This window comes from Corapipo altera, unplaced genomic scaffold, assembly GCF_003945725.1.
Source record: "Corapipo altera isolate COAL_440 unplaced genomic scaffold, ASM394572v1 112, whole genome shotgun sequence".
NCBI lineage: Eukaryota > Metazoa > Chordata > Aves > Passeriformes > Pipridae > Corapipo > Corapipo altera.
This window is the reverse complement of record NW_020884899.1, coordinates 8,877,806-8,902,127: the sequence shown is the minus strand read 5'-3', so window position 1 is coordinate 8,902,127 and position 24,322 is coordinate 8,877,806. Positions and strand designations below refer to the sequence as shown.

The window sequence follows — 24,322 nt, the reverse complement described above, 5'->3', positions numbered from 1 at the left end:
TCTCATCTTTTCCCCTGGACAAAAATCAATGTTCCTTCCTACTGGAAAGAGGCTGTAAAGTTGCAGCAGATGTTGGCTCTCCAGTGTATAGAGATGGAGAAGGAAAGAGGATTGGCTATTCGGGATTGATCCTTTCTCAGAGTTTTAGATGAATGCGATATTATTCCATATCCATAGGCTGTTTGGTTCTTTGGCCTCTCATAAGTAGATTAGAAGCAGCTGAATTTCTTGTGCAGGTAGATTGATTTTTTTCTTTGCTTGCTCTGTACAATTGGTGTGGAAAGGTTTGTAGGGCATCCTATTATTTTTGGATGAGGGGCTGTATGTGTTCAATTGAGATTCCAATGTTGTGTAATACAAACATACTTAAATAAAACCGGTTATTTTAGAGCTAAATTAGAAATATTAAGACCTTACCATATTTAGCATCTTTCTCTTCTGTGCTTGACTTTGAACTGTTGTCCTTGACATGGAATATATAATAATTCCCTAGCTGGCATGCCCTTGCTGCCCAGCTCCATGGGAGGGCCTGGGACAAGCGGTGATTCCTAAAAGCTTTTAATAATGAATGAAATACAAGTGCAGGTAAAATTTTGACCTTTTGAATCTGTGAAATTACAGAGAGGTGCATTCTGGAAGAGGAGGTTTGATATATAGGTGCCCTGGGGGCAGGGGGAGAGCACTGTCACTGTGTGAGTGTGATGTTACAATGCTCTTGACTTATTACCTTGTCACAACGTAGATTGGAAAGCACCACGGTGTGGGAATGGAATCTGACCCTGCTCCTGTGTGTCACCCCAGAGCCTTTGGCTGGGACCTGAGGGCTGCGGAGAGTGGCTGTGGTTGTTGGCAGAGGGGTCAGCATGGACACATCTGGGATGTAGCAGTTCCTGAGGTTTGTCCCTGCGGAGAATGGATTTTATAACCCACAGATTACATGTGAATCCTGGCAAGGAATGGTGTGGGGGGGGAAATATGGAAACTGGCTTAAATCCCTTTCTTTTCCACCGCTCCCAGCTTGCTTTGGAGTGACAAGTCATGGCTCCAGAAGAACAGAGGTTGTGGCTGCTCCGTGTGTGCTCACACACTTGCTCCACCTTGTGCTGGGATTTTTTTTGGGGGAACACTTGGGATCCAGAGAAGGAAGGAAACCATGGGACAATACAGCCACAGCATTGGGGTTTGGATGAATGGGATGTACCTCAGCTGATTTAGGGCTCTGCTGTGCCCTTGCAAGGTTATAGGGTGGTTTTCGGTTTTTGTTTCCTTTTTTTCATTTTCATTGTTATAAAATATTTTATCAATTTTTATAAAAGAAGGCCATAAAAATTTAGACTAAAAATAAAAGGACCAAGCTACAAACTAAAGCTTCATCCTGGTGGCCCATTGCATGTGACAAGTTGTACCGTAAAATCACTCTTGAGAAGTAGCAGTGAAAACAGCAAATAAAAACTGACATAAAAATCCAGTTTTAAGAATGAATTCAAATGGAGCAGAAAAGACATAATTTTCAAGGTGGTGGTTGGGAAGGGAATGGAGATATCACAGCAGGCTGTATATGTTCCATAATTTTATGTTCACATAAATCAAGTTTAAGTAGTCTCCTATTGCTGACTATGAAAAAACTATTTCAAATTGTAATTTTGTTGCGTGTGTTTGTTCTGAATGGTTTTATTAGTTTTCAGATAATATCAAATCTCTAAGGACAGGGCTGAAGCTGGAATAATTGCAGATTTTCTATTGCTCTGCTATTTAAAAACTTGTTAACCATTCTGATCTCAAAGCAGAAATACTGGTCCAAAGAAAGACTGTGGCTACAAGAACCACAGCAGGCTTTCCACTTTTCTTCTTGTTTTACTGCAGCTAAAACACAGAAGAGACCAGATTTTGTTCTCCATTTGATCTTACCTAAACAGATTAACCCATTAGGAAAACTCTTCAGGCTGTGTTTAAGCATATTGGGGAAGCAGGAGGTTTTTGGCTTCTCACTTGGATTTTGATCAGTGAGGATTTCTTGAGAGGATATAATTTCGAACAGTGGCCTCTAAGCAGCCAGTAGCCATCCTGAGTTATATTTTAAGCATTAGTGACTGGTCTTCATTTGGCCTTGGAGCACTTGAGGAGAGGATGATGAGGGTTTGATCTAAATCATGAGCCTGTGGTTGAGCTGAGTTAACAAAGGACTTGATGTTTTCACAGAAAACTGGCATAAGCCTGAAGGCTTCTTAGCAACTATTTATAAATTCATCTGTCTCCAAAGTAGCTTTGTACCCTTGTACATAGTGCACCTGGCTTTCAGGGAGAGACAAATTTAGTCTTCAGGACACTACCAGTAAACCAGTCCATCTTTGCTAAACAGGACAGGTCACTGTTAGCAGTCTTTAATTTGGATTTGGGCACTTGTATGTGTTGTAGCCTTGGACCTGTGGCTTGCCCTTGCTTCCTATGAGCAGCCTTGGAGGGACTGAGAAACCCCTGTGCTGTAAGTGCAAGGAGGACAAGCCCTGAGAGGTCTGACTTGGGTGCAGGACCCAGAGGTTGTGATTCTCTCAGTCTGAGTTCTGCAGTGTTTCCACTTTATATGCAATTGCCAAGTTCCTCCTTGACAACAGTGTTAGCAGGCCTTGACATAGTTGCTTCCATGGGGGTAGGAAGAAAAAAAAAAATCAGTGTAAGGGCAGCTCCATTACATAACAAAGGTTATCTGGAGACACAGATACTCTGAAAGTCCCCTCTGTTCTTTTCTATTTCCAGGGACAATCAGCTTATTCTCATTTTAAGAGCTTACCATCAGTTCTGACCCATTTAAAATTCACCTGCCAATTGAATTGTATGACAGGACTTGGCTGACCCAGGAACAAAGGGAAATGTTCATATCTTATAATGAACTGCCACGGACTGGGAGCTCAGAATAAAAAAAAAGGAAAATATAATAGAGCCAGCTCTATGAGAAACAAAACTTTTTTTCACAAGGCAGGGAATAAGAGCTTTCTTACTAAAATATTGTAAGTGGGTTTGCTTTGTTATCTGTTACCAGCTTCATGTCCTTGAAGCATTTATTCTTTCATGAGAAAGGAAGCTTTTAAGTGGGTGTATATTCAAGCACAGGCTCCTTCCCTTCTCTAATGAATATTCTGCCAGCCCACTCCTCCCTTCCATCTCTCTCCCAATGAAGAGCCAGTCTGTGTGTTACTGCTTCTGTTCATCAGAAGGGAGATGCTGGCCAGTGGGTGTTGTTCCAAGGAACAGGACTGTAAACATATGGCCATTTGGAGAAACCTCTGCCTTCTAAATTTTACAGCTGCATTTGTTCCATGTTTAATGCTGGAATGATTTTTTGTTTGCTTTTTAGGGTGGTGGTGGTTGTTTTTAGACATCTGTACTTAATAATTAATTTAATGATAAATTGCTACATCCATGTCCAGGGATACCTGTTAGGTGATTATCTGACCTGGGATTGAGCTGCTGTTGACTTTGTGATGTGTTTAACTTAATGCTCATTATTTTGCTTATTTTTTTGCCTACAACAGCCAAAGAAATGTGTGAGAAGTGAAAGCATCAAAGCCAGTGTGTGGTGAGTCCCTCTCCCTCAGTGCAGGTGGACTGTTCACTCTCTGTTCCTTTCCCAGTTCCCTTTCCTTTCCCAGAGGCAGCTGATGGAAAAATGTGCACATAGACTGAAAAAGTAAAACTCACCCACTGACAAATGATACTGGGATTGAAGTTGGTGCTTTTGTACATCAATTCCAGGTGGTACTAAAGTTGGTCACGTTCCTGCCTCTGGCTTATGAGCAGGGCCAGGTTAATGTATCACACCGTGTCATAGCCCTGTCCCACTCTGGGGGGGGTTAGAAGTGCCTTTGCTTTGTTCATTTGCAGGAACAGCATTTTCCTCCCATGGTGTGAAGCAGGATGTCCTGGAAAAATCCTCCCCTCTCGCCTCTCAAGACAATCAGAGGGGGTGGTGGCCTTTAGGGAGTGGCTGGTGAGCAGGGAGGGGTTTTTTTAATGCACAGGCATGAATAGGGTTCTCTTGATTTTTGAAATAAACTCTCCTGGGATTTAATCAATTGCTCCCAGCTGGGCAAGGAAAGACCTAATAACAGGAGGTTGTATCCCACATCATCTTCTGTGGAATGATCAATGTCTGAAGTGACTGTAGGTGCACAGAGAGTCCCACTGGGCAAATTGGCATATTCTAACAGAGGTTCCTGCCTGGTCATACAGCCTATACTGCAGTAATTTTACCTGGCCAGAGAATGAAAATTTTTGCTTAAAAGCTGCTCTTTATGAATCGGGTAGAAAGGACTTCACCTCAGCAAAAGGAAAAGAGGAACAAAGTGGTCAGGCTCACATTGTCATGCTCTTGGCTCTCTGCCGTTGAGCTGTTGCACTTGATACTTTAATCAGCAAATCCTCTTGTAGCCAAGCACTTGATAAAGTGTCGCTGTAAGAGGAAGCATAAAGGTGTGTGAACACTTCAGCAACACCCAAGCAGCCATGTGAGCTGTGGACAGCAGGACTTCCCTGCTGGCTTTCATTTGTGGGGGACATCTGCAAAGCTGCCAGAGGGTCCAGACCTCCTGTCAGGAATATTTCAAGAGTCTTGGTGGAGGAATATGGAGCCTAATAATAAATTTTTATTTATTCATATATCTAACATAACAAGCAACAGCTTAAATGGCTGTTAATGCTCTGGTGGCTGAGTGGTTTATTTTACTGATCTTTCTATCTTTTTCGTTCTTGTTGCCCCACTGCTTGCTTTCGAGGGATCCGGTTTAGCAGGCTCCCAGCAAAATTTGGGCCTTTGGGTTTTTTGTTGTGGTGTGTTGTTGTAGTCTGCATGAGGACAAGACAGCAGGGAGAGGAGGGAGTTTGGCTGGAACACTCCTGGCTCTTGCCAGGTGAAGTTACCTCCTGACGGAAGCATAAAATTGAGGGCACCACTGGTTTCCTCGTGGAAAAATTGGCTCTGACTGTTCTGGTTGTAAAGTGTTTGGGACTTCCCAGTGAAAAGTGTTCTGAAAGGATAAAAAAATTGCTCTCTATTACTCAGCTTTTGGTGCTTCCTACCCCTCCCTCATTCTCAGGTTTCAGTTTCTGAGCTTGTCATTCATCTTAAAATTCTTGGTTATGTTGCCTAAATCCTTATGGTTACAGTTGCTGAAGGTATTTACTGACATAATTTTTCAGGGCAGCAACATAACTACCGTTGTGCTTGGTTTATCAGCATTTTTTCAAAACAGTTTGTGCATCAAGAGCATTTCTTTGGCACTCTGAGTTTCAGAAATGCCTCACACATCAGCGCCAAAGGCAAAAGAAGGTATATTTCTTTTTTTTTATTTCTTCTTTTCCCTGTTTTTTTGCAGTTGCTAGAAATCAAGCAATTGCAATGCACAGCTCCAGGGTTGTTTATAACTGGGCAACTCTTGGCACCTAAAGCTGCCTGGCTTTCTTACATGTAAAGTTTTGCCCCAACACTGGGTCTAATTTATAGTTGATATCCAGGACAAGAAGAAGTCAAAGAAAAAGTGATGTTTCCTAGGGAATGAGAAACCCTTGCCTGGCACTCATGAATTACAAGGCTGAACTTTTTAATGTGTCTCTCCTCCTCCTTTTGCTCCGTTTTGTTGCTGCCTCCAGTAACATTTTTCCTGACTATAGTACCATTGACTTCTGTGATAGTTTAATAGTTTCTGCTGTTTACACAGTTGTCACTTAAATTGTTGTGATTTAAATTTGCATGCAGAGTTGGTAAGTGCTCAGAGCTTACGGTGCTACCCCAAAGGTAATTTGTATTCTGGTCGCTGGAGTTGTCTTGGTAACACATAGGTGACTGGAAACCATTTGCAGAGGGGAAGTTTAATTCTGAGATTCCTCACCGGTCCCAGCTCTGGTGGTGACAGGCTGGACAATGTTTGATACTTAAAAGCCTTCTAATGTTACCTTATGGCCATAGTGTGCATAGGGTCTTACCTGTGCTGCTGTTTAGAGGAGACTTTGGAGGAACATATGAAAATCATTCCTCTGCTTGTTCCTTCATTTCTGACATGCTGAGCTTGAGGATGCTGTTCCTCCTGCAGGAGGCAGAATTCTTACCTCTGAAACTCACTTTTTGGTTCTGATGCTGCTTGTTAGTACCTCGTGGGTACTGATTAGCAGGGGGCTACAGGTCCCTGCACTGCAGTGGTGACCGTGCAGTATTGACAGTATCTGTGATGTAACAGACTTAAAAGATATAAAAGGTAACTTAAAAAAAATAATCCCATTGTGTCAAAATTGTGCACACAGATTAATGTTTTTAGTGTATGTAAATGCTGGGGACGCAGAAAATTACTGAAATATTGTACATTTAGACTCCACAGTCTCACGACCAGGCTTTTACAAACTCTTCCTTTCAATGGTCTAAAACCACATTGCTGACTTGTTAAAGGGTGTCTGGTATTTTATTCTGGCTGCCATGGATAGAAGGCATTGGTACTTCATCACCTACAAGGATCCAGAACAGAACAGGTCCAAACAGACAGAATGAAAAATGGAAAGGATAATAAAACAGTCTTCTGAGAGATATTTTCACAGTCACTATCTCCTATAAATCCATTCATAGATGTCCTTATGAAAATCACAGTGACAAAAGACTTAATCAGGAGCCAAATATTGATACAATGTCCTGAGTTTCTTGTGGAAAAAAAATACCTCTTCTGTAGTAAATTTAAATCTGGACTTAAATAATGTCAATGCATTACTGCAATACATCTCCGAGAAAGAGGCTTTTAGAGCTGATCTGAATTGGAGCAGCTACAGTAACTTCAGAGCAGATAAGCAATTTCTCACACCAGCTGAGGGCATGGTGCAGACAGGTTGGGTATTTGGAATTACAGATCAAAATCTGCAGAGCTGTTTCTGCATCATGCAAGAAATGTTTTCTCCACTTTTTGCTTTCTTTTGTTTTTTGAATGAGCCACAGGAGAATAAGGCCAAAAACTACTTTTGTATTGCTGACAGGATGCTATTAGGCTTTGATAGTGGTTTGTTTTCGCAGAGTTTTCTCCTTTTTATGTCTCAGTAAAGATGGTTTCTATAGGTTTTATGTAGATTAGCCATTGGCCTTATGGAAAAAAAAGTAAGAAACACATAGGGGAAAAAAAAGGTAATAGTCATTGGAGGATTATACGTATGGATGTCTTGGGCTTATGGTACTTGATCTTTCTGCAATGTTCATGTGGGACTCCTTAAGCAGTAAAAAGTTCATGGTTGCATAAAATTTATGTTCCCTTTATTCTCGTAAAACACGTATAGTCACAGAATAGTTTGGGTTGGAAGAGACCTTTAAAGGTCATCTAGTCCAAACCCCGCCATGGGCAGGGACTTCTACAACTAGATCAACTTGGCTCAGAGTCCTCTCTAACCTGACCTTGAATGTTTCCAGGGATGGGGCATCCACATCCAGTTTCTCTGGGCACCATGTGCCACTGTTTAACAGTGATGTAAAAAATATCTTCCTCATATCCTTCTGTATTTCTTCTATATATAATAGATCATCGTCATCATGGCTGGGCTTTGCAAATGAAGATTTGAGAATTTCTTATCTGAGTCTACCCTTTTTCAGTTTAAAACCATCACCCCTCCTATTGCAACAGGCCCTGCTAAAAAGTCCTTCCTCATGAGCCGCCTCTCCCTGGAACCTTCTCTTCTCCAGGCTGAACAGCCCCAACTCTCTCAGCCTGGCTTTGTGGGAGAGGCGCTCCAGCCCTCCAGTCATTTTTGTGGCCTACTCTGCACGTGCTCCAGCAGGTCCCTGCCTTTCCTGTCCTGAGGGCTCCAGGGATGGATGCAGTGCTCCAGTGGGGTCTCATGAGAGCAGAGTAGAGAATCCCCTCCCTCTCCTGCTGCCCACCCTGCTTTGGATGCAGCCCAGGATACAATTGGCTTTCTGGGCTGTGAGGGCACGTTGATGGCTCATGTCCAGCCTCTCACCCCCAGCACCCCCAAGTCCTCAGTAGGGCTGCTCTCAATCCTTCTCAAACACCTTTGAGAATCAGTTCAAAGACACAAACTTTGTTATGCTTGTCAGTCATACTTTCTAATGTATGTTTTAAGATGCGTTTTTCTTATGAAGTCACGGGAATTGCTGACGAGGGCGACTACTTAATAATGGAGTAAAAAGAAAAACTTCTGAACATAGAGAAGATCTGTCTGCAGCTGATGCTGCAGTACAAGTGACATGGGGATTGCTTATTAAACTACAAATTCTCTGGGTTTGCTGTGGGATCATTTCACCACAGAGCACTAATGGATGGACTGCTGCATAGGACCAAAGGCAGGATACTCCATCCAAACTGGCCTGCTTGCGTGTGGCTGGAAGGAGCTTGGTTTCTTAAATCAGGGGAAAACTCTATTCATCAATACCTCCTTTCACAAAGGGGGAAGGTTGTTTGTGTTTAGAGGCAGGAGGCAAATTGGTTTCTCTTTGTCTTGCCCTTCCTGTGCTATTGCCTTACAACTCCTCCATCTCCAGAGAGAGACTCCCAGTCCCTTTGTTTCCTCCTGCCCATTTCCATGGCAGCTGATCCCCCCATGGCAGGCCCAGGCCAAACATCACCGCGTGGACAAGCTGAGGGAAGGAAACAGCCGAGTGTGGGAGCAGGGCAGAGCAAGAGCAAGAATGGAGCCTGTCACCAGGGCTGACTGTACGTAATTGCATAAATTCCATCAAGTGCATCCCATGGTTTCAAGCCCCTGGAAGCTGTAAATAACATGTTTTAATTAATGGGTTGCCAGGAGCTTTAAAGGAAATCAGATTGGACCAAGGGCTGCAGAATTCGGCAGCTGTAGCGGCTGGAGCATACCAGCAGTTTGACGAAATGCTGGTTATTCATTTTATTTTAATTAAATGACTTGCAGAGCTGAAAGCTCCTGCCATCCTCACCTGGGTACTGTTGAAATCCATGAGGTACTGAGCTGGGGAATTGGGTGGAACTGGTTGACAGTAACAGCAGAGGAGATTGTCTGAGGGCTGTGCAGGGCTCTGAACTCCAAAGTCATGCAGATCACAGCATTTCCTGCATTGTGTGTCTTTGTGCCATTCTTGGGGTTTGGGTTTTACACCTTCTGCACATCCAGTGTGATGGGTGGTGACCAAGAAGCCTGTAGTTTCCTGTTTTAGGTGAGCTTTAGGGCTGGCAGAGAGAAGGGGCAGAGGAACAGTTGCTTTCTGCAAATGTATGAAGTCCTGCAGAGCGACGTGTGTTGTAGCTGTGCTGTATGAGTGATTCATGTAGCATTTGGTAACTCCTTGGGCTGCAGGAATGAGCAGAATGAGCAATGTAAGGGCCACCAAAGGTTTGTTTTTAATGCCTTTTCCTGTCAGCATCTCCCAGCACACCCACAATTAGAGCCGGACTCTCTCTGCCTCAGTTTCTCTCAATGTGCACCGAGGCACATGGTGCTACCCTGTGGCGTAGGGATGTGACGGAGAGGAGGTGTCTGAAACATGGGAGCTGTGCCAGTAGAAGTGGGAGCACAGAGGTACCTCAGATGGATAGATAAAAGGGTTTTGTCAATCCCTAGTGTGGTCCAGCTTACCAACAATCTGCCTGCTGCTCCCCCGACCTCGGATCACGGCAACTGGAGAGTAAGGGGAAACGTGCCCACTAAAAATGTTGACATGGTTCCACCATCTGCTTCTTCTGTATTAACTTTCCTGACTAATTGCATGTGTGATGCTGTGCCACATGGTAGCTTTGTTCTTTACATCAAAAGACAAAGCCTCTTTGTGTTTCCTGTGGACCTCTGAACCACACTTGCCATTGAAGGCCCTGTCAGTGCGACACAGTAGCTGTTGATGTCTTCTTGCCTTGATGATTAGAGCGCTCAGAATAAGTAAGCTTGGTCATAGTTGTTAATAGGTTAAAGGATATTGTTGCATGCATCATAATTTCCATGTTGTGCCTATTCAGTTCCCACCCCCAGGGTACTCGTATTTAATGTTGCGATGCACAAAAGCGTTTGACAACACACGATGATGGGTGAAGAGGTTTGTGCCTGAATGGAGGAGCTGTGTGACCGATGCCCAACTCTTAACCTGACCACTCCTCTTAATGGGATGCAGGAGCCCATCCGCTCGTGCTTCCTGGCAGAATATTAACAGACATTTGTTTGGCGCTGTTCCGCCGTAACAGACTTGGATCAGAGGACGAACCTGCTGTTCAGTCTGAAACGATGCTGGCTTTGGAGACAGTTTGGAAAACGCTTTTGTGTGCGATCCCTTAAAATTCCCAGGGCTCTAATTCTGTGGTCTTGAAAAGCAAGATTCCTGGCAAATTAGTCATTGGATGCAATTAATGTCTTCTTTACAGAGCAGCCAGCAGAGCTGTAGGAAAGGGTCTTCACAGGTGTGTGCACAGGGACATCTGTGGCACTGCTCTGCCTGAAGATCATTAACAACCAACCTCTAAATATTTTTTTATTATCTTATTCCTGATGTGTTGCTGCAGTTAATTCACTTCGGGTTCCTGCACCATACCTCTTGGTATGACATATGACTACTTTCAGTAATGTTTGTTAGGGCGCAGAGGGTTTTTGTGTATTTTTTTCTTTTGTGGCATTCCAATTATTAATTTCCATTTCTATTTGTGGTGTCTGAAGCAGTGAAATAATTCACTGGACGTGAATTATTTTATGTGGAGCATGAATGTTGAGTCAGAAAGGGGAACTTTTTAAAATAACCCTAGAAAAAAAATTTTACTTAAGAAGTGCCACAATTTTGCTAAAAACAAGCAAAGGGAAAAAGAGGATAAAGTTGAAAGCGCTAGATTTAAATCTTTAGAAAAATCTTCGCTCCTTTTGTCAATTGTTGTTGATTCTTCATTCTTCCAAGACACTGCAATGGGTATTTTAACTGTAGTATTTTAGTTTTCCAGAAAGTAAACCATGGCATGTGAGGTTTTTTCCCTAACTGTATAGAGCATTTCTTGCATATTTTAGTCTGCAACTCATTGATTAAAGTAGGAACAGGAGAAAAAGAGCAAACATTGATTCAACATTAAGCAACTGGACCATGTATAAATTGATATAAAATGCAGTGTTGCTTCTAATAAAAAAATACATTAAATGCAGCAGAAGCTAGCAAAGTATCAGCTTCATTTCCTCCACTGTTGGCTGCCAAACATAATGCTCAGGTGTGTTCCTGCACTTGTTAATTCCCTAATTGGGAGCACAAATCCATGTTGCCTTTCCCTACTGGCCCCCCTCCATGGATTTGTGCACAGAACGGCAATACCCCTCAGACATCCCAGGTCTGTTACGCTTCTCATGTCCCCTCTCCTTATTTCCTACCAACAGAAGGCATCCTTTGGCCACTGGGAGGGTTGAGTCTTCAAGTCTGTGATTTAGGTCATTGATTCCAACTCTTGATAAGCCTTTACTTTTTTCCTTTTTTCTCTCTTTTCTTTGTTTTTTTAGGGATTGGGAATTTTGCATTGAGTTCTGTTGGGTTTCCAACGTGCCATTAGATTTGGGTAATTTATATTACAGCTCAGAGATACCTGTACTGTTAGCAATTAACACAGTTTTGGAAACATATAGTACTTGCACACGGGAATGTGGTGAGCGTGTGTTTTAAACACGGAGCTCGCAGGTGTAAATATCAGGTTCCTGTTTCTCCACACAGCTGTAAGGAACAGTATGGGGCCTGGGCCCACGCCAAGTCCTGAAAACAGGCTCTAAATGGTATACATTTCTCGTGCTGATTTGCAGAGGAAGTGACTTTACCTGCAATTTTGGGGACTCCCGGTGGGTAATGGCACTGCTCTGCTTTCAGAGGCAGAGGGGACGGGGGAAATTGCTGCTGCTTCCCCGCAGATGTTTTGTGCTCTCGCAGCCTGTGTTGGCCGAGTGAGCCAACAAACGTGCAGCCGGGGGCTGAGGGTTGCCAGGAATGCCTTATGCTGATTTTAACCCCAAAGACTGTAGATCAAGTAGCTGCTGTGGAAGTGTGACAGGGAGCTCGTCCTACCTGGGTCTGCACGGAGTTTAGGGCCTCTGGATTTACCTCCTGCGTGCAAACTTGGTGTGAAATTCTGCTGCAGGTGCCATGTTTTGCTTTGGCGCATTTTAACCTCACAGTGTGTACACTAAATTCAGGCAATGAGAATTTAAATGCTGTGTCCAAGCTGTGAAAGGCCATTTCTGCACCTGTAAACTCCAGTGCTGTAATGTTTTGATGTGATAGCATAACCCAGGTAAGAAATAGTAGCACTTGAGGCTTTGGGGATGTTTTTTGCTATCTCCACTGGTCTTGGAGATTTTCTTACCACCACCTATGAAAAAAGAATAATACTTAGAAACATCAAATTGAGCAGAAAATAGCAACTATAAAGGGAGGCTCTCCTTATATCCCACTTGGTGAAAGGATCTACCTTCACATGTCTTAGTTTCTTTTCTCTCATTTTCTCAGTAAATGAAGGCAATTGTATCCATAAAGTATGGCTGTTCTGTTTCCCTGGTACCTGTCTGACAAGCTATGGGCATGTGTGTAGGTGGAAACCAAAATTGCTCCATCAACTTAAATTAACCACTTCTGCTTTTCTGCCTTAATATATTTGCTATCAGGAAGAGCTTTCAGTCTGTTTTGTCCTCAGGAAACCTGGCTTTTGTCATCAGGGGGTTTGACTTTGGTCATCAGGAACTTTGACTCCGTCTAAGGGTTATAAAACCTGTATTGAAAACAGATGTTGTAGGGCGTAGTAAAAACATCTGTGACCAATTTTGCACAGAGACCGCTGAGGCCAGTGATTATCATTCATGGACTTTGGTGATGTTTCATGAGGATAGAATATGGCCCCTAGTGTTTAAGTCCCAGAAACAGAAAGACAGAGTAATGTCAAGTCCCTCTTGAGGAATTTGCAGACGTCCTTCATTGTGAAATAACATACATGGAGGTGCCACCCCAAGAGCTTCTGTCTTGCAACAATGTCTTGCTTGTTAAAAGAAAGCAAAACAAAACCCAGAGAGACAGACAAAGCTGGCAATTCTGTCAGCAAAAGTCACTGTGGATGAGCTTCAGTCAAAGAAATATTTAGAAACAAACTGGAAACTTGAGCATACCAAATCCTTTGAAAAGGTCATGACTGCAGCAATATGGAGTTCTGGAAACACGTTCAGCTTCCCCAGCAGAGCGATGGCTGCTCTTTTCCGTACAGAGGAAATCTTGACTTGAGCATAAGAGACTGCAACCACAGCATCAAATGTGACTGAAAGATGTGGGTCAGGTCCTTGGCTGTGCCAAGGATTTGCTGTGTTACTTGTGGCGTGTCATTTGATGTGTCTGTGTCCATGTATCTGTAAGTGAGGCTGAGCATGACTTGTGCGTTTCAAGTTCTCAGATCTCTTAAGGGAGCAAGTTTTCTGATACCCCTTTCATACAGTGCTACCTCGGGTCATCTTTATTGTAAGAAAAAATCTATTTTCTGAAGCCCAACCATGTCTATCCACCTGCCAGCCTTCTTGACACTGTTGCTGCTGTATGAGAAAGAGCTCTGAGAGACTTTGTCAGTGGCATGTTTTGACAGTCACTGGCAGGTACTTTCTCACCCCTCCCATGCAGTGTCACATTGCAGAGAGGTTGATCAGTAGCATCCAGAGGTGACTCAGGCTGGACAGGGTTGTCAGCCTGTTTCTGAGCAAAGCTGGGGTGTACTTGAGATGCTGGTAGGAAAATCTGTTTTCTCTTCCTCTGCCCTCTATTTTCCAATTGACAAGTAGAATGGGAGGGGAAGTTGTTTAATTTTCTTTATGAGTTTGTTGTTTTTTAAATTCTGGAGACTTGAACATTGAGCTGATGTGGGTTCCTGGAGAACAGCAATGAGAAAATTGTCACAAAACCTGTTTTTATTCAGCTTAAAAGATCACTGATCTTTTATGAGTGGATTTAAAAAGAAAAATGAGAAGGAAAAATGGAGGGAGCAGATGTTGGAGGGAGCCTTGCCTGAAGGGAGTGTGGGGGCACGTTCCTCTGAAGTGAGTGAGGCAGCACTTGAGCTCTCAGCCTGGGCTGTTCCCAGCTGTGGAGCTCTCCAAGACAAAGCCCCCGAGCTCTGACAAAACCTTCAAACTTCCAAGAAGAACTTGTTTTGAATACCCAAGTAGTATGTTTTACAGACCTCCAATGCCCTCGAAGGAGCACACCAGTCCAAGTGGATATTTTTGTCCTTGAATTCTCCTCTGGGTTTTCTGCTTTTCCTACTGGTGAAGCATAGTTTGTAAGGGGAATTACTGCATTCATGAGACCAACTTGTGTGTTTGTCAAAAAGCAGAGCAACCTTTGAGCATACAGCCCCTTCTTAAAGTCTGAAATGGCAACAGCAACCTGAGGACAGGTTGGGGGAAAATGTTGTTCAGTTTTACCTTGATTTACATGAGGAAATTTAGGAATGAAGGCATGTTAGTTTAAGTCACTTTATTTTCATATATGAGAACAAAATGCTGTTTCAGGATTCTGCTTTTCATAGCTTTCAATTGGGTGCTACCATTTTCCTTACATTAAATTCAACATTGAACAGGAAAATGTATTTAAATAATTCTAATGAGGAGGCTTACATATTACCATTTAAAATGCACCTTTGATACTAATGAAAAATCACAGGTGACATCTCTTTTTCTTCTTTTAGTGTCATTGGTTTGATTTGATTGATCAGAGGGGCTTCAGGCTCAGCAGCTGCATGTTTTGGGCAGCCCCAGAGCCTCTGACTGGGCTTTTGTCAATGGGGTGTTGTTTTCTGGGGCTGGTTTGAGGGTCTTGGGGAGAAGTTTCTTTAGAATGTGTTTCATGTGGAGTATCAAAGGAACTGTGGTCTGTGTCTGAGCACTGGCTGTTTGAGAGGATCTGATTAATCTTGCTTTACAAAGGTAATTGCCTGCTGGGATGGCAGCGTCAAAAAAAGTGGCCAGATTCAGAGAATGGTTAAATATTCCCTTTCATTACTTCAAGGTGTCCTTAGTTGTCTGAAAAGAAAAAAGGACTTGATAGTCCACATCCACTAGGATTTCCTGATATTTCGAGTCTGGTATTGTCTCTGTTGCTGTTTTGTAGCTGCGAAACAACACATTCCTGGGATTTCCCATGCCAGGGATTTGGCAGCGATGGGTTGCTCTGGCAAAGGTGCTGGTGAGGATCAGGCTCCCACCACGAGGTGTTTGGGTGCCCAAAGCAGGGCAGCTGGGCAGGGCTGGGCAGGGAGCACTGTGTGCCCACCCGCTGGGAGCAGGAAACCACACCAGGGCCGGTTGTCCCACACTCCCTGTGACGCTTCCTCCTTTGCAAAATCAACAGCAGGAATGGAGAGTACTTGGGCTCCACACATAGGTTAGGATTTCCAGATCTCCTTAAGATCCTTTGGTATATAACCTGATCAAAGGATTTGGGTTCAGTACCACAGACTTTTCCTGAGGGGCAGGGATGCTCACAAAGTGCATGGTTAGGGCTCAATCTCCTGCTATAAGAGTTTTCTGGATTTGGAAGTATGTATCAAATTTGTGGTGAACAGAACTTTGAATTAAAATTTTTTAAAAAAAAATTTTTTTTTTTACTGGGAATTTCTGTTTGGGGGTGACATTTGCAAAGATCAGGAGCTGAGGTTACAAACTGAAAACAACTATTTGCTGTCAAGTTTTGTATAGCCCAGAAACTCTCTCAAAACATGAATCATGAGCCAGTCCTTTCTCTTGTAAGCAGAAAACCTCGTTGGGCCAACAAGTGATTCAACTGGGGTATGTTTTGACCCATTATATGTTATTATGACCCATAATAACAATGTATTTTGTTCTGGCAGGAGCTGGATCCTGTCCCGTTACACACCGAGCTGCCCGTGGCACCTCTCGGGGCTGAGTGGGGCCCATGGTCTGTGTTTAAGTTCCTGAACTCAGGGGATGCTGCTTTTCTTCTCCTCTTGTCAGGGCTCTGATAAGTCACTGATCAAAGTTGCCATTGAAGTTTCCCAGCATGAAATGAAACCCTGTTTTATGAATTTCAATGCCTCTCTTCAGGCCTACCCTCATCTCCCCATTACCACGTCCTACAGGGTCGTGCTTTTTTATAACTGCAGAGGGATCACAGCAAAACTTTCATCGTATGGTTTTTTACTTTATTTTGTTGTATTTTTACAGCAGCTTGGGTGAGACTGCTTTCTGCAAGAAGACTGAATATTGGCTGCAAATGAGAGCAGATACACATTTTGACGGGAGGTCTGGTGCTGATTTAGGAGTTAAAATAGGATCAGGATCTGTGTAAAGAAATGAGGGTAGCAGAACAAATCAAACCAGTTTTTTCAATGGGTTTGATGTCTGGGATTTTTAAATCCCTGATAGCCACCTTCCCTCTGCAGTGAACCCACCTTGGGATGAGGTGCAGAATCTGGGCTGACAGGCAGCACTGTGGCCACTTTCTCCCCTCATCTCCCTCTGTGGAGCTGTGACTTTGATTGTTCTCTGTTCAGCTACCAATTTTATGAAACTTGTAGGAGTAGACTTATTTTCCACATCTTTCCTCTCTTTTAGAAGTGGTGGAAATTGTCCAACAGTTGCTGAACAGAGATAATGGGGAGAGAGCACAGTCTGCAGGGTCTTTTTGAGTTAACACTCAAGAGTGCTCTCATTAGCCTGGTTTTCTGTCTGGATACACAACACAGACTTTGAACAAAACCCTTAATCTAAATATCCTGTGTTTAGAGTCTGTTGTTACTATGTAGGGGTTAATTCCCTTATGGGAAAAAAAAATATTTTAAAGTGTCCTTTATAGGCAAATTGTAATAAGACAACGTTCTTTTGTATGTGCTTTTACATTACTGCTGCTACTGAACAACTACTTAGAACAGTTAATGATGAGAGAGGAAATATGTTCATTCTGCTTTTCAGCTGTTGGCTTGGGGAAATCAGGAGTAGCAAGAAATGAAACTATTGTGGAGTTGGATATTGCTTAATGTTACAGATGTGCAAAACAGGAATAAACGAGGCATGAACTGGAAATTGAATCACAGGGGGCCTGGTATCTTATAAGGAGTAACTGAAAAGATGTACCTGCTCTGTAAAGCCTCTGGAACTGAGGCAGAAGTTAAGTGAGGTTAAATGAGGTGACTGAGGGCAGTAGGAGGAGGCTGGGCTTTATTAGAAAGAGGAAGAAAGAATAAATCCTGGACCTTTCCATTAGATTCAGATACCTGTTTGGCTTAAGGTCAGGGATTTGGCCTTTCAGAAGGAGGTATTTTTGGAATTTAGAAGTCACGTTTATATCATCCTGTCCTTGCTCCTAGCCTGTACAAAAAGCACAGAAAGGCTTGCTCCTTTCAGTATATATTTATTTCCTCCAATCTAACTATACATGTTCCCAGTGATTGCTTTTTTATGAATTCCCTCTATAAATGTTCATATTCTAAACCACTTGCCCTGGGTTCTCTGCTTCTAATTTGCTGCAGGGATGACCCCTGAATCCTTACTTGCTGTTCAATGGAAGGAAAAAGAATGTTTTGCAAAATGAGAGACCATGTTGGTTTGATGCGGTTTTGTTTAAAATTCAGCATGTTTTAGGGTATTTTTCTGTCATTCCTGGGTAAAGTTGAAACCTGTCCCTCCCTGCTTGCCTGCCTTTCTGGGAGAAGAGAAGCAGGAATGACTGTCTGTAACTAAGGCTTGCTTTGGAAAGCTGCCCAAGCCAGGGCTGTTTCCCTGTGGGAGCCGAGTCCCGTGGTTGCACAGGTGCCGATGGAGTGTCTGACAGGTCTGTCCGGCTGCAGGTGTGAGAAAGGAAAAGCAGGAACTAAAGGCAAATGAGGCAAGAGTCACAAGCAAGGCCATCCCTGTGGTGTCCCTGTGCATCTGAGCAGGGGGGAGGATGAAAGACTCTGCCTCCACTTGGTATCCTTCTCTTTTCTTGTTCCAGGTATCAGTTTGCCCCCCGAGGAGTGGAGGCACAGGGATGCTGTGACTACTTACTCTTGTTTGTTTATGTTCATTCGGAAGAGACGTGAGCAAAGCTCCTGGGCTGCTTATGGCAAAGGAAATGGATCTCAGGGGGACACTTAATTTTACTTGACTATTTCTGAGCCAGGTGAAACCACAGAATGAACTTGTGTCCTCCCATTGTCTAAAAGGGATGTATTTATTTATTTTACATTTTAATGCACCGCTGACAATTCACTGTGTGAGCCTTAATGAATTATTGATAGAAGAAAGGTGTATAACGTGGGAGATTAACAGAAAGGGTTATTGGACTTCAAAAAGGAAAAGGAAGGAAAAGACAGAGAGCTGATATTTTAATTAACTGCTCCCTGCCTGCATTGTGATCCCAGAGACATGATGATTGAGTGCCCGAAGGTGAATCTGGTTGGAAATAAAGTGATTCCAGTCTTGTATTAGAGGTGAGAAATGAGGCAGTGCTTCAGTATTCTCATAGTTTCAATAATCTGGGTTGTTGTTTGCAACAGAAAGCGGAGTTTATTGGAGTCGAGACTGTCTTCCAGAGCTGTGACCCAGTGTTGGAGAGTTATAGTAGTAAACAATAATAACACATCGAAGATAGTATTTAAATAACAAGTATATAAATAATAAAAAGCACAAAATTTTTAAAAGTATCATAGAAATAAATATAATAATCATAGGAAGGTTTGAGCTCCCCCTCACTTAGTCCTGCTCCCTTAAGAGATTAAATAGCTTAGATTCAAACAAAGGACCAAACACATTTGTATCCTGCTGATTCATCTGTCACAGGACTGTTGGACCTTTGGGTGGGTGTGGGGACACAATGGCACATCTCAGTTCAGCCACTGCTGCTGAGTGGTCATGCCCAGCTTCATTCTCCAAAGGGGAACTGCACTGGGGGAGCACATTAACACCTCCAAGGGACACCCTGGGACTGTCAGTAATGCTTTGCTCCCCTTTTGTGAGTCCAGGCAATCTCTTGGTGGTGCTGTGGGGGAGCAGTGTCGGGGAACAAAGCAATTGGAGCCACCATCTGCTGGGAGCAGGTTACACCCCTCTCTGGGGCTGACCCCTCACTCCTGACTGCATCCACTTGTCCTGGAAATACATCGAGTGTGAGACTGATGGCAAAAGGAGAGGTTTATTTTGGGGTGAAATAGTAGTTTTGTTGCTGTTCAGATCTCTAGAGAATAAGTTAAAGGGCAGTTTTCTTATGGAAAACAAGACATTAGGACATTGAGAGAACTAGCGTAAAACTGAATACATTCTAAAAATTAAGCTTCTAATGTCTCCAGTATTACACTGGACTCTGCTTTGTGGATGAGGTTGTGATTGTTTCATTTGTGGATGTCACAACCTTGCCCTAAGAGCAGATACCAACATTTTACCCAGTCAGCTTCACATGGAGCAGGAGAGTGCTCTGACTTCATTATGCTTGTGTATCCTATCAGAATCTGGTCAGCCTTTCTGGCCACTGAATACATCAGGTTCATTAACACTTGCATTAACTACACAGAAGTGATGTGCCAGTTTCACAAGTTTGGGATTTTTAAGAGAAGATGTTCTGGAGAAAGTCTTTCCCCTCTGATATCAGATGTGCAATGTCTTTGGATTCTTAGTATGACTGGTCTCTTTTAAAACTTTTGGTTTATATGAGATGGGGTTTTATCCTCTATTAGTTCATAATACCTGTTTCTGAATGACTGAAATGAAAATTGAAAATTGTCTTTTTCCCCCCCTTTGCTTGAATCTGGCTCATTTAGCAACAGAAGGGGAGTAAATGTATGTTCTCTTTATAAACTGGATCCTCAGAGATTGTACAGCTGCTTAGTGATGCTTTGCAGCGTTTTCCTGCTGGATGCCTGCTCAGGGAAGCCACATGTTTTGTGTGCTAGAAAATGAGTATTTGATTTCAGCCATATAGATCTCTCAGCAGCTCACAGAGTAATGCTCCTTGTTTCCTGAGTGGGCACGTGAGTGATATTTAACGTGGCTCCCTTCCTGACAGCAGCTCATGTAAGAAAACAAGAAAGGAAAATAAAAGATCAAACCCTGGGGGCTTATTTGTTGTGTGTAATGCTTTGAAAATGTTTGCTGCAATGAACATTGATTTTTCAATGGTGTGTGCACATGACTTGGGTGAGGGAACAGCTGTCGAGCTCAAGTCTCACTGTGAGGGCAGCTCAGCCACAGAACAGGTTGTCCAGGGAGGTTGTGCTGTCTCCATCTTGGGTGTTCTAGACCAGGCTGGATAAAACACTGAGTAGCCTGGTCTGACCTCAGAGCTGAGCCTGTCTTGAGCAGGAGGTTGGACTTGGTGACCTTCTGAGGTCCTTCACTACCTGAATTTTCCTGTGATCCTATTAGGTTGTGAGCAGCTTTGCAGGGGCAGAAACAAATCTCCCCACCACCACTTCCTGTGCCAGTTGATACTAGTGAAGGTAGATACCAGTTATCCAGAGAGTATTTCACTGCCAGGGTGGTAACACTGAGCCTGAGCCCTCTCAGGACTCCCATGGCACAGCTGTTCACTCCAGTCCATGGCAGAAAAGCCACTGAAGGCACCAAGTCCAGCCAAGCTGTGAGTGACTGGTGGTCACATGGACACTGAGTCCATGGACTGAAGCAGCCAAGTATATGTAGAATTCTCTCTTTGCTGCAGTGGAAAGATGCTGACTAGTATTGCAGAGCACTGGTGGTGCTGCACCACTGGCACAGAGGAACAGACCAATTAATTGCTTGAGTTCATGTCTCGTCTCTCTTTCAAGCCCGGGATTAATGCAAGCAAAGCAAAAAGCGTGGAGTGGTTGGCATTTAATGAAATGAATTTTAGTATTTGAAGGAGTGCTTTATGACCATCTACTGCAGTGACAGAGGTACTAAAAAGCCATGAATAGATTACATAGATAGAAATGTTATTATTTAGATTAAGTACTCCAAAGGTGAGACTTGTTGTCTTGCCTGTCCGTAAATCATGAGCACTCTTTCAGTTCCATGAAGGCAGCAGCTTTTTATAGTAAAAGCCTTGGAAAACTATTTTGAAAAAGAACATTGCTGGTTTTTGAATGGTTGGAAAAAGACACAGAAGGGTGACTCCTTGTTAAATAATGGAGGGGTAAGAGTTCTAGTGAGAATAAAACACCCACCTGTGATACGTTTGGCTCGGTCATGAAGAAGCAATGTTGAATGTGAAATGAATCCTCTTAATACAGGGCAATCAGTGTCATCCTAAGTGGATCTTCTGCACTGCTTGTACTCATGCCAAGTACTTTTTTCTTTTATTGCAGCAAAGAAAACTTGTGCTGAGTCAGATTTCACTTGTGACAACGGCCACTGCATCCCAGCCAGGTGGAAGTGTGACGGCGAAGAAGAGTGTCCGGACGGGTCAGATGAGTCGGAAGCAGCATGCAGTGAGTAGCACAGAAAAGGGGTGTTTCTCAGACATATCTTATCCAAGCACAGATAAGAAACTGAAGCTGTTATTCCCAGCACTTGCAGGATGATCTGTCAGCTTATGCTCGTTAGAACAAAAATTACAGACACAAAAGATTCAGGTCGTTCAAATCACATGGTTTACAAACTTTCAAATGTGCCAGTTTTCCAGACTATGATACAGACAGCACTGTCTGGTGTGGATTTCTGTCTGTAAGGGAATTACAAACATCTTAGCACTGATTAGCAGCAATGCATGAAGAGTCACACCTGGGATCAGGCTTTTTGGAAACTCAGATTTGCAGTGTTTTGCATGCTACCATATTGGGATTTATCATCACTGCAGACAGCACTTCTGTCATTACAGAGGAGCTTTGCAATGTCAGAGCATTGCTCAGTCTTTTCATTTTTTATTTTTCCTCTGAGAACAAATGGAGGGAAAAAGTAGCAGATGAAAGATGAGCAATGTAAAATAACTAAAGCTTAGAGTAAGTGTGACAGGTGTTAACTGCAGGTAACATCCTTTAAAAAACCCAGTAAGTCAGAAGAACATGCTTGATTTTCATATAGTGCATTTTATCTCATTCTCATGACTCTCTGAGGAGGCCCATTTGTGCTCCATTGTTCTAGAACTTTGAAGGGTTGTCTGATATTGAGTTGAAGGGAATTCCAGGGATATTTTAATGAGAGAACTAATATGTAGACTGGTATTTGTGTGCTTACTTATGTCTGCAGATTTGTTCTTGGGCAGACCAAGAAATTAGTACAAGCCGTTCCACTGAATTTCCAGTCATGTACTGCACAAATATTCCCATGAGTCAGAAGCAGTGTTGGAGGAAGTATTTTATCAGATTTCACCAGAATGGGGCACACAGCACTTCAAAATTTACCATACTTTTATTTTTAATCCTAGTACCAGTCCTACTTTCTCTCTAATTAAGGAAGACGAATGCACTTTTCTTGCATAAAATGAACTGAATCATTTTTGCAGCCATGTACAGGCTGCAGGAAAAAAATCACTTGGATAAATACATTAACATATTTATGTACTATATTTGTTGGTCTTTCACCCTGCACCCTCCTTAGTTAAAGGGTGTCTCATTAATCCCACTTCCACTGTGTGATTGTCTGCAGGGGGGCTGCATAACTAAGCAGCTCCATTCACTGCAGTCTCTGCCTGCAAATAGGCCATAGCACAACCTGTGGATAGGCTATGCAGTGCTAAGATCCCTGACAATTTTTGATAGTCATCTTCCATTTCTTTTCTAGACATTTCATTTTCCCTTTTTTCCTCCACTTATTTCATCCTTTGGGGAAATCAGCCTTAAATCTTAAGTATCACAAAAGAAACTTGACCTGAGCCTCTGATTATTACCATACAGGATTGCCATCCTCAGAGCAAAGTAATTTGTTCAGAGTTTTGTGATTTTTTTTATTTTTTTTTCTTTACATGCTTGAAAACTTCTAAGACCACTGAAGTCTGCATTTCTGTGCGGGTTCTTTTGTTCTGAAAAATAGATGGCCCTTGAAATAACTCCCTGCTGGTAATGGGAGCAGGCCAGTGTCACCTCGACACAGGAAGAAGTTTGTTCCCATTCTGTAGTACATTTATGACTAAGATGAGTCAGGAATTCCTAGTGAAAGCAGCAGTACCTGTAGGGATCAATTCTTAATTTGTTTTTTTAACTACAGGGGCTTTGAGACCAGCTTAACAGACTGTGGCATGTAACTATATGCCATACATTGTTTATAACTGTATTGGGCAGATTTACTGTGCTTTGCCTCAAAGTAAGACATTTAGGTTTTATGTGTGTTAGCAAAATAGATCAGTTTTTGTACGGTGTGTACATGGACCTGAATCTCAACATTCACAGGGTACTTGAATGTTGATACTTGTTTTCTGGGATTATTCAAATCTGAAGTTCACACTTAGATGAAGATCAAGTAGTAAAGGCTGATCTGCTCTGTGAGGACACAGTCACCCTGGTAACATGTCATCCCAGTGCTGGTTTTGGGGTAACTTCAAACATGTTTGCAGGACTTCCTGCCACTGCTGATCAAGACAGCAGCGAGTTATAAACCTGGCAGGCCATTAAACAAGAAAGTGTTGGGCTTTGCTTGTAGTTTGAACCCTTAATGGAAAAGACCTGGCTCCTTGTGTGGGTACATGTTATTAAGGGCGAAGAAGAGGCTGCAATGACAGACAGAAGATGTAGTGAGAGGCAAGATGTATAGTTGGACATTCCTGTATGGTCCCTTCCTCTAGTCCCATTTTCTTTCTCTCTGATGAAATCAAGACTGAACTTTCTCTCTGTGGTGGGAAATTACTTCAGATCCCTGTAACTGTCTCATTTTCCTGCTTAGAAATGCAGCACAGTCCTGTGGAGGAGCCTGCACTGCAGAGCTTCCCTAGGGAAAGGGGCAGGTTGAGAAATAGAGATTTCTCACCTCTGCCAAGATCAAACTGCTTTATAAAATCAATTACTTTAAGACAGGCCATGTAATTGCTAGCACCTCTGCCAGGATCTGGGTCTGCTCCTCAATTAATGCAGTACTGGGACATTGTCCATAGTCCATTTGAGCCAGGGAGTTTAAGAGCATTGATAGTGCTGAATGTTGCATTTTAGGAGTACTTCCAGCATACAGTGTGATGAAAACAAGGCAGTTTCTCTCAGCATCTAGCCACCTGCTAAATAGCTTTTTATTTTCTGGATGATTTTGTGGTATGGTTTTAAATACAGTTTGTGCTCTCTTACTGGCAGTTAGGGATGTTGTGTCCCCATCTCTAATACTCAGTTAAGGGTAACAGTTTGTGGGGTTGGGTTTTGGATTTTAGCAAAGCCAAAACAGTACTTTGCTTTCTCTGTTTCCCAAATTGCTGGAATTGCTCAGCTTTGTTCCCCATCCCCAGGTGCTCAGG

The 24,322-nt window shown here is 42.9% G+C and overlaps 1 protein-coding gene across 2 annotated transcripts in view; it reads left to right on the top strand.

Moving 5' to 3' along the window:
• The window catches only part of LRP8 (LDL receptor related protein 8), a 173,353-nt gene that overhangs the window by 85,797 nt on the left and 63,234 nt on the right, over window positions 1-24,322 (top strand). For both annotated transcript variants that reach the window (XM_027649266.1, XM_027649265.1), the window contains exon 3: window positions 21,258-21,380. In XM_027649266.1, coding sequence (XP_027505067.1) covers window positions 21,258-21,380 — 123 coding nt within the window. The remainder of the gene's footprint in view (window positions 1-21,257; window positions 21,381-24,322) is intronic.